Genomic DNA, 10,184 nt, shown 5'->3' with positions numbered 1-10,184 from the left:
TCCCCCAGCAACCAGGGCTCCCCCTCCTTGGCAACTTCTGCCCCACAATGTTCTAGATGCGTGGGGTGCCCATCTCCTTTCCATTCTCCTCTCCCAGCACCTGGCACAGGGCCTGGTGCAGAGTCAATGTTTATGGTATACGTTAATTATACAAGTTTCTGAGGCTTCTGTAATGAGTATTACGTCCATGGTCATTTTTCATGATTTGAAATTAAGAACAGCCTCAGAACTTTCCACCTGGCCAAGTATAATCATCCCATGCAATGCGGCCCCCCCGGCCCCCAGCCCCACTCTGAGGCTGGCAAGCGTAGCTGTCTTAAGCAAGGCCTAGCTCTCAACAGCCCATGTTATAAGTGATCAGGGAATCGGCCTGCAAAAGCAAAAATCCTCTCAAACTCTATTTGCTGACAATTTAGTGTCATGGAAAGCGTTCAAGAGCTGCCAGCTGCTAAGGGCCTCACTGCCAGTGGGCGTTTGTGTAAGTGGGCCCGCTGGCACCCTGCCTGCTGGGCACGCTGGACACCCCTCGCCCACCACCCAAGAGTCAGGGGTCAGTTCCTTAGCTGTCCACGCCCGGATGGCTCCAAGATCTGAGAAAAGGGAACGACTGTTCTTGCAGAGGTTGGCAGCTGGTCACTGGGAGTTGGGGAGGAATGAGTGTGGACCACAGAAGAAAGGTCTGGAGCAGCAAACACCCCAGGAGAGGGGAACCATGTGGGCAAACGCAGGACATTAGGGGTGAGGCTGAGACCAGCGGGGTCCAGCAAGAAATCCAGCTTGACCAGGGACGTGATTTATGCTGGGGACCATTGGGAGACCTGAAAGCTATGGGGGAGATGTCTACAGGCCATTGGTCTGAGTTTAGCACATCCTTATCCAGCTTTGCAAATGAATCCTGAAATGGTCAGGGTATCCAGAGGAGGAAACAGTAAAAGGCTTAGAAAAAGACCCACTGCCCCTCGTTATTAAAGAGTGAACCTTAATCACACTGTCAGTGCAAAGTACAAAAAGGAATCAGCACCATTTCCCACCAGGTCACTGGCCCCTGGCACCCCTCCCCCCGACCATAGCCATTTTCTGATATACACAGAAAAATGTCAGTGAACCCCCAACTCTGTTTTTGAAAAATTTATTTTATACCCTCAGCAGCTAAGAACTGCCACTCAGTGAACCAAATTTAGAATTTTCTTCCCTAGTCTATCTACTTCCTTTTGAAATTTTATAAACAAGATTTTGTACACAAGAGGTAGCAGAGGAAAATTCCAGTCTGCTCGTTCCAAGCTCAAAAGGTAACGGCACACACCTCGATGTTAGCAGGGAGGGTGGAGCAAGACAGGGTGAGTCTGGTGACACGTGCTCTAGGCCCGCGTTTGTTCCGTCAGGGCCGTGTGTGGGCTCCAGGGGAAGTCATGGGCCAGGTGCCCTTCGGAAGGCTCATTTGACTTCTCTCCCAGGACGCCTCTAAGGGGCTGACTCGGCCATCCTAAGACGGGCCTCACGAAGGGAGCTTCTTGAGAACACACAGCATTGAGTTTAGTTGTGCAATTCCTACTCGATTTGCAGACCATTTTGAAAGATTTATAAAAACATCTTCATCCAAAGAATTGGCAGTAAAAATGACCCTTCTTCCAAAGTAAGCCTGTCATAATTGTCACTTTGTTGTATGACATTAAAAAAAAAGTCATCAGCAGGTTCGTAGACTGCAGCCATTGGAAATCAAGGTTACTGGCAAAGTGAAAGTGATGTTCCTTGCAGCAACAACGTGAGCAAATCAACCAGGGCACCTAGTATCAGCGACAGGTGATCCTGGTCCTGATGAACATGACTGAGGAGAGCAGGTGCTGGGGGCTGTGGAAGGCATTGTTTCCACAGGAACGAAGGGACAGAAGTGGCAATTTCACTCCTGAATCTGGGCTCCCGAGAGTGCAGCTGCCAGCGTGATATCCTCACGCTTTATCACGGCTGGCATTTCAGCGTCACGCCCTGTGGGGTCGCTTTGTGAGGATGGGGGCGGAGGGGACGGCTGGGGAGATAGTAGGACATGGGGTATTCGTGTACTCAAAATCCGTTTTGAGACATCACATTTGAATTTGCAAGAACATCAGAACCACATAAAATCTGCCGGCTGCCTCTGACCCTTTCCCTGGGGCGCAGTTCTGCTCTCAGGTGTCGGCCCTCCACCTACTCAGTGTCTTTTGACAGAAGCCACCACCAGCCTGTCATGCAATCGCAAACTGCAGCCCGGCTGCACCGTAACTTCAGCCTTCGACCGTGAGATGACAGGGTCTGCAGTGCGCAGCGGGAGCAGCTGTCTGTCCTGTCACGGGCCCACTGAGCCTGACTCTGCAGACCTGTGACTGGGGCCACTCGGCTCTTCCTGAGGCTCCCCTAGTCCTGTGCGTGGTGAGCACAGGACAGGGCAGGGCACACAACTAAAGGCAAACAGGGTTGAAAATGTGTGTAGTGACTCAAAACCCAAAACATATAAAATATACGAAATATGTTGGCATCCCCCCTCCCCTCCAGAAAAAGGGGGAGCTGGCATCTAACCTGAAATGAGTGCGTGGTACAAGACTTGGGAGACCCAACTAAATGGATGGCTGTTCAGTTGCTTACTAGTTATTTCTTGTCCCCATCTTTTTAGTGTCAGTTAGTCATGCTGAGGAGAAACTAAGTCTCAAATTCCTTCTCTGCATTAAAATGTCTAGAAACTCACAAAGCAGTTGTCTTTCAACTCAAATATTTAAACTTCATGTACAACCAGTACCAAGGGTTTCAGTAATTATTTTTCAGCAAAAGCAAATGATTGCAGGTCACATGACTTAAGACTACAGTTTATTCAATATGTCTCCAAGCATTAAAAAGATTTTATGAAGTCAAACTCAATAAAATTATATTTTAAAGTGCTTTTTATTTTGCTCTTTTTAAAATTTGTTTTGGGAACAACTCGCAACTTCTTCAGTAACTGATGTCAAAGAACGCACCCTGTACTTCTGGAGAACACAGCATTTTTTTTTTTATTGCTCTTTCAATCTCAATTATATCAGAAAAATACCTTAAAGAGCTTAATTTCCCAATTTTTGATCCTGGTAACATTTCATCAAGATCCAAGTTTATGCGCAGAGCTCTCATCCAGACCCACCTGAAATTCTATACAAATAGGGAGACATATTAAATACAAAGGTCTGTGTAAACTGAGTTCTTTAACTACTATTTTACAGTGAAAAGGAATTTTTATCACATATCTTTACATCATTTTAAATTGGATATTCCTATTCAATGTTACTGCAAGATTAAAAATTTGCCCACACTCATCTAAAGGCAGCTTGCTTTTTTTTTTTTTTTTTTTTAAATATAAAAACCAAAGGAATTTCTTTTGTAGCATCATAGAGAAAGCAACAGCTTTATCCTCACTCACTCTTGTTATGTTCATGTAACAAAACAGTCTGCCACCGGCTTTATTTCCTAAAATCTCCACAAAAGTGTCAATCCACATATGGACTGTGCCCCGGGTCAGCGGATCCACAGGCCGGAGTTCTCCTGCTGCCAAACAGCTCCCAGGCCTTCCCCGGGGGCTGAAGAGTGCTTTCCTTAAAACATGTGCTCCTCCCGTCACGCAGGCTCTCCCGGTCCAGCCTCCAGGCTCTTCTAAAGGGTTCAAGGATGAGATTCTGATTTCAAAAAGGTCCTGAGCATCCAGTAACCGTGACGTGACTTCTCATCATGTGCTGGGCACGTCCCCTAGGGATCGACATCGTCCAGGTCACTTCTTAACTCGCCGATCATCATGGGCGATTCAGAACCCTTTGGGAAAGGAAAAGAAGTTAAATACATACAGAGTTAAGTTAGAGAAAAAAGTTTTTCTATGCCAACGGACTTGTGTTCTGCAGTTCAAACATGTCCTCATTTAACTACTTAATGTTTATCAAAGGGCAACAAAACGTAACAAGTGTAACACCTTATATTTGATAATTCGTGATTATGCAAAACTTTCATTTCTGTGTTCTCATTTAGTCACAGAAACAACCTAGTGACTTCCCTGCTGTCACAATGTGGTCTTGGGTTAAATCAAATCACTATGCTGAGTCTCAGTTTCCTTCTGTGAAATCAGCGTAACAGCGACCTCACAAGGTTGTTACGAGGATCCGAAAGATTTAGAAACAAACAAAACAGCGCACAGAACATCAGCAAGATTCATTTAATGAGGGCTCTGTGCCATGCACTGTGACGGAGCTACAGAGGTGGCTTTACAGAAGGTTACAGACCAGAGGGAAGACACGATACACGTCATTACATTTAAACCTGCTGCATTATTTTGCGCATAGTAGGTGTTCAATAAATATTGCATTCCTTTTTCTACTATAGCGATTAGTATTACAAATACTTTAAAAATAAGCTTAAAATTACTCTTTGACTCCCCTGACAAACAGATTTCAATGGCATGAGGCCCTTCTTTTCAAGGGTCTGTGTTTCCAGGAAGGCTGGTGAGAGCAGAAGGAGAAAGGGGTGATTCTTCATAACCCAGCAGAACAAAGTACAATCTGGAAGGACCACATCTGCAGCCTCGCTTTATCAGGACGCTCTCCAAGCTCAGCAGAACAGCCAGCAGAGACTGAGGCCAAAGCCTGGCTTAATTTCACGGTGCAGCACTGTTCCGCTTTCTAAGCACACAGTGAGTGAGTCCTGAGCAGAGACTACTAGAGGGTGGAGCTGGTGTTTCCTTTCTCTCTTGATTATGGAGATTCTCTTTGGAGAACCTCAGAGCAGGTGCTGCCCTTTCACACAGGACATGCCCTACTGTACCTGCTGTAAGTGCCTCTCTCCATTCTCATTCGCAGGACTGCTCTCCGACCCGTTACTGCTTCCCGACTGCTCCTTCTCATTCAGCAGAGCTGTGGCATATGCTAACGTGTCCTGCCGGAGATTGAAACACAAGAAAAAGTTAGGGGGTGTGCAGCGGCAGCACCATCACTGAGGAAGACTACGCTTCACTTGACCTTTGGAGGTGGTGCCTTCACATCAACCTCTGTGGCAGTGGGGGCCAGACTGACCGACCCTCATTGCTTTTCTTCCAGGCAAGTAACTCTCAAACTGTACACCAACTTGCTGTCTTTTCATAGAAAATCAATTGTTTCTTCCAGCCTTACTCATTTTTAACCTATACCTCTTTTCTGAGGCTGCAGTTTCTGAGAAACATACTAAAAACCCTACCTAAGGGATTTCAAGCCACACAAAACCAAAAGACAACTCTCACCTGAGCTGAAATTGTTCGCTGAAAGGTTTTTCCAGTTGATGTTTCATTAGAGACATTACTCTGCGGTGTCCAGTAATGTTCTGACATCTGAGACAGAAAGTCAAAAATGCCATCAGAGGACTTCCTGGGTGGTCCAGTGGTTAAGAATCTGCCTTCCACTGCAGGGGACGCAAGTTTGATCCCTGGTTGGGGAACTAAGATCCCACATGCCGCAGGGCAACTAAGCCCGTGTGCCGCAACTAGAGAGGCTGCGTGCTGCAAACTACAGAGCCCGCGCGCCACAACTAGAGAGAAGCCTGCATGCTGCAACCAAGATCCCACGTGCTGCAACTAAGACCCGACGCAGCCAAAAACATAAATAAATAAAATAAATATTAAAAAAAAATGTCATCAGAGATGACAAATAAGCCCACGTGAGCCCACGATTTCTACCATTAGATATTACAGTACAAAAAGCATCTAGGGACTTCCCCGGTGGTCCAGCGGTTAAGACTTCATGCTCCCAATGCAGGGGCCCCAAGTTCGTTCCCTGGTCAGGGAACTAGATCCCGCATGCCACATCTAAGAGCCCGCATGCCACAACCAATAGATCCCGCATGCAGCAACGAAGATCCCACGTGCTGCAACTAAGACCTGGTGCAGCCGAATAAATAAATAAAATAAAAATAAAAAGCATCTAAAATAGCATATAAATTGACCCAGACTTTCTGTCACATCAGGAGATTCTTTCTTAGAAGATTCCACTTCCATTCTCAGGAGCTCACTAAAGTATCAATATTATCTCTTATATAATCATCCTTACCTTTTTATCCATAAAATTAAAACACATGTATTAAGATACAAATTAAATGCATAAAGATAGGTATCAACTGTACTAAAAAAAAGTCTGAACTCTGAAAATATTTTGAGGACAGTCTTCAAATTAAGTTTGAGATTTTTCCTGATAAGATATGCTGCTATTGATTCCAATGTTATAGCCAGAAAAGTTAAAAACTCAATTACCTTCTTCTGCAGCCACTGGACAGCCCAACTCCAGTGATGGGAATTCTCCTTGAAGTATTCTTTAGCAGCAGGACACCTGGTGATTGGAGGAAATTTTTATTAGCCAAATGCTTTCTCTGCAAATATACTTCTTTAATATATAGTACTTTAAAATTTGGAAACACAAGTGCTACTTTCATTAAAGTTCAGTTGTCTTTACATTAAATGTGTATGTTTTTTGGTTTGGATACATTCACATGTTTAAACTTCAAAAGGCAGTAAAAGATAAATATGTAGTGAAAAGTTTCTTATCTACCTCTAACTCACCCACTTCATTCTATTAAAATTCCAAGCTGGAAAATGAAAAATAAAACAAAAATACCCACAACAAATTGCACACTTAATAAATAACCTATTTATTTATTTATTTACATTAAAGTATAGTTGATTTACAATGTTGTGTTAGTTTCTGGTGTACAGCAAAGTGATTCAGTTATAAATATACCTTTTCAGATTCTTTTCCATTGTAGGTTATTACACGATGTTGTATATAGTTCCCTGTGCTATACAGTAGGACCTTGTTGTTTATCTATTTTGTATATAGTACTGTGTATCTGCTAATCCCAAACTCCTAATTTATCCCTCCCCCACCTCCTTTCTCCTCTGGTAACCATAAGTTTGTTTTCTATGTCTCTGAGTCTGTTTTTTTTTGTAAATAAGTTCATTTGTATCATATTTTAGATTCCATATCTAAGTGATATTTGTCTTTCTCTGTCTGACTTACTTCACTTAGTATGATAATCTCTAAGTCCATCCATGTTGCTGCAAATGGCATTATTTCAATCTTTTTTATGGTTGAGTAGTATTCCATGGTATATAGATACACATCTTCTTTATCCATTCCTCTGTCGATGGACATTTAGGTTGCTTCTATGTCTTGGCTATTGTAAAGAGTGTTGCAATGAACATTGGGGTGCATGTATCTTTTCAAATTAGAGGTTTTCTCCAGATGTATGCCCGGGAGTGAGACTGCTGATCATATGGTAACTCTGTTTTTAGTTTTTTAAGGAACCTCCATACTGTTCTCCATAGTGGTTGTACCAACTTACATCCCCACCAACAGTGTAGGAGGGTTCCCTTTTCTCCACACCCTCTCCAGCATTTATTATTTGTAGACTTTTTAATGATGGCCATTCTGACCAGTGTGAGGTGATACCTCATTGTAGTTTTGATTTGCATTTCTCTGATAATTAGTGATGTTGAGCTTCTTTTCATATGCCTATTGGCCATCTGTATGTCTTCTTTGGAGAAATGCCTATTTAGCTCTTCTGACCATTTTTTGATCGGGTTGTTTGTTTTTTCTGTTATTGAGTTGTATGAGCTGTTTGTATATTTTGGAAACTTGGCCACTGTCGGTTGCATCATTTGCAAATATTTTTTCCCAGTCCATAGGTTGTCTTTTTGTTTTGTTTATGGTTTCTTTTGCTGTGCAAAAGCTTAGAAATATGATTAGGTTCCATTTGTTTATTTTTACTTTTATTCCTATTGCCTTGGGAGACTGACCTAAGAAAACATTGCTACAATTTATGTCAGAGAACGTTTTGCCTATGTTCTCTTCTAGTAGTCTTAAGGTGTCCAATAAATGACCTCTTGATAAAATCAAACTAGTCTGTAACTTTTGTGATTTAAATAAGAATGATATTATGGGGAAAACAATTTTAAAATGTGATTTTGGAGCCCCCCAGCTTTCCATTTTTATTTGCCCATCTAGAAAGCTGTCCTTATTTGAAGACACTACCGATGGGGATATTGCCACTAATGTATATAAAATGTGATATGTGCAGGGTATGGAAGCACATATAAAGACACTACTGATGTCTGGACCGTGTGTCTGCTGGCATAAGACATGCTATGTGGCCCCAACACTACTTGGAAATGTCACTTTTAGGCAAGGGCTTATGATGACATGTTGCCAATATGAAGCCTAATTAATGAACCCACAATTGTGGCAGGATGATCTCCATCTGTGTCTACAATGTTATGTCATCTGGAAAACGCGTGTTCGTGCATTATTTCAATGGGGCTCTCATTTAAATCTGTTGAGGATGCTCAAATGCAGCAGATTAATCCCAACAGATTTCTCATTCTCATTCTGGTACAAGTTCAAGGATGGCAATACCCATGCCTAAGAATCAGCGAAAATGTGGAGCAAAATAAATTAAACTATAAAAAGAGCTCGGTGCAAGATTCAGTGATGGCAGTGCAGTCTGCTCAATAACCTTGGATTACACTCCTGTATATATATCCTGAAAAGACAAAATCTCTAATTTGAAAAGATATATGAACCCCAATGTTCACTGCAGCACTGTTTACAACAGCCAAGACATGGAAACAACCCAAGTGCCCATCAACTGACAACTGGTTTAAGAAGATGTGATGTGTGTGTGTGTGTGTGTATATATATATATATATATATATATACACACACACACACACACAATGGAATATTACTCAGCCATAAAAAGAATGAAATATTGCCATTTGCAGCAACATACATGGACCTAGAGAATATTATACTTAGTGAAGTTAGACAAAGAAAAATATTATATGATATCATTTATATGTAGAATCTAAAAAATAATACAAATGAATCTATATATAAAACAGAAACAGACTCACAGACATAGAAAACAAACTTATGGTTACCAGGGGAAAGGTGTGGGTGGGGAGGATAAATTAGGAGTATGGGATTAACATACAAACTACATACATACAACAGATAAGCAACAAGGATTTACTGTACAGCACAGGGAACTATATTCAATATCTTATAATAACCTATAATGGAAAATAATCTGAAACAAAATATATAACTGAATCACTTTGTTGTACACCTGAAACTAACACAATATTGTAAATCAACTATACTTCAATTAAAAAAAAAAAATAACCTTGGGTTAGCATGCAGTCACTCCGATCTTTTGTTGGCCAACGTACTAAATCGGGGAGCTGAAGTTGCAAACCACTCAGGTTCCTTCTAACATTGAGAACCTTTGCTTTCCAAGGGTCTATTGACAGATGAATAGATAAGCAAAATATAGTATACATATATCTATACAATGGAGTATTATTCAGCCTTAAAAAGAAACGGAATTCTGATACATGCTACGATGTGGATACACCTTGAAGACATCATGCTAAGTGAAATAAGCCAGTCATAAAAGGACAAATACTCTATGATTCCATTTATGTGAGGTACCTACGACAGTCAAATTCATGAAGATAAAAAGTAGAACGATGGTTGCCAGGGGCTGGAGGGAGGAGGAATGGAGAGTTATTGTTTACTGGGTACAGAGTTTCAGTTCTGGAAGATGAAAAAAGTTCTGGAGACTGATGGTGGTGATGGCTGCGCTAACAATGTGAGTGTACTTAATGCCACTGAATTGTACACCTAAAAATGGCTAAAATGGTGAATTTTATGTTATGTATATTTTAGCACAATTAAATAAAAAGAAAAAAGAACCTCTGCCTTGAAGTCAGTCAGCCTGTGATCAAGTCCTAGCTCTGACGGCAGGCATGTCACTTAAACCACCTATGATATGGGACTAATAACAGTACTTAACCTCATAAAGTTGTTGAAAAGGTTAAATGAGAATACAGGCAAAGTATTTAGCATAGTGCCTGGGTTCATAAGTGTAATTAGCTGTTTTATGACTGTCTCTTGAGAGACAATTTTGAAAGTGGGGACCTAGAAGCCGACACAGTTGGTAGTTAACTAAAGATCTCTTGAGTGAAGGTTCATGAACTCTTTGCTGTCGAGGTCCCTAAATCTGCCTTGGACTCCTGCCCTTCCTGCATAAAGCCTGGTGGTTTAGCATTTTTTTTTTCCCTTGGATTACACAAGATCTGTTACCTTTAACACTCCCCCTCCACATCTCTTGGAGATCAT

The 10,184-nt window shown here is 41.8% G+C and overlaps 1 protein-coding gene across 3 annotated transcripts in view; it reads right to left on the bottom strand.

Moving 5' to 3' along the window:
• Positions 1-1,113: 1,113 nt before the first annotated feature.
• USP24 (ubiquitin specific peptidase 24) overlaps positions 1,114-10,184 on the bottom strand; it is a 149,186-nt gene continuing 140,115 nt past the window's right edge. For all 3 annotated transcript variants that reach the window (XM_082414906.1, XM_082414905.1, XM_082414907.1), the window contains 4 exons: positions 6,257-6,332; positions 5,255-5,341; positions 4,804-4,914; positions 1,114-3,804 (listed from right to left, as the gene is read on the bottom strand). In XM_082414906.1, the coding sequence (XP_082271032.1) occupies positions 3,742-3,804; positions 4,804-4,914; positions 5,255-5,341; positions 6,257-6,332 (337 nt within the window). In that variant the 3' untranslated portion in view covers positions 1,114-3,741. The remainder of the gene's footprint in view (positions 3,805-4,803; positions 4,915-5,254; positions 5,342-6,256; positions 6,333-10,184) is intronic.

This window comes from Balaenoptera physalus, assembly GCF_965194825.1.
Source record: "Balaenoptera physalus genome assembly, chromosome: 1".
NCBI classification, from domain to species: domain Eukaryota; kingdom Metazoa; phylum Chordata; class Mammalia; order Artiodactyla; family Balaenopteridae; genus Balaenoptera; species Balaenoptera physalus.
Note: the sequence above shows the minus strand (reverse complement) of the source record. Positions and strands in the feature narration are given on the sequence as shown.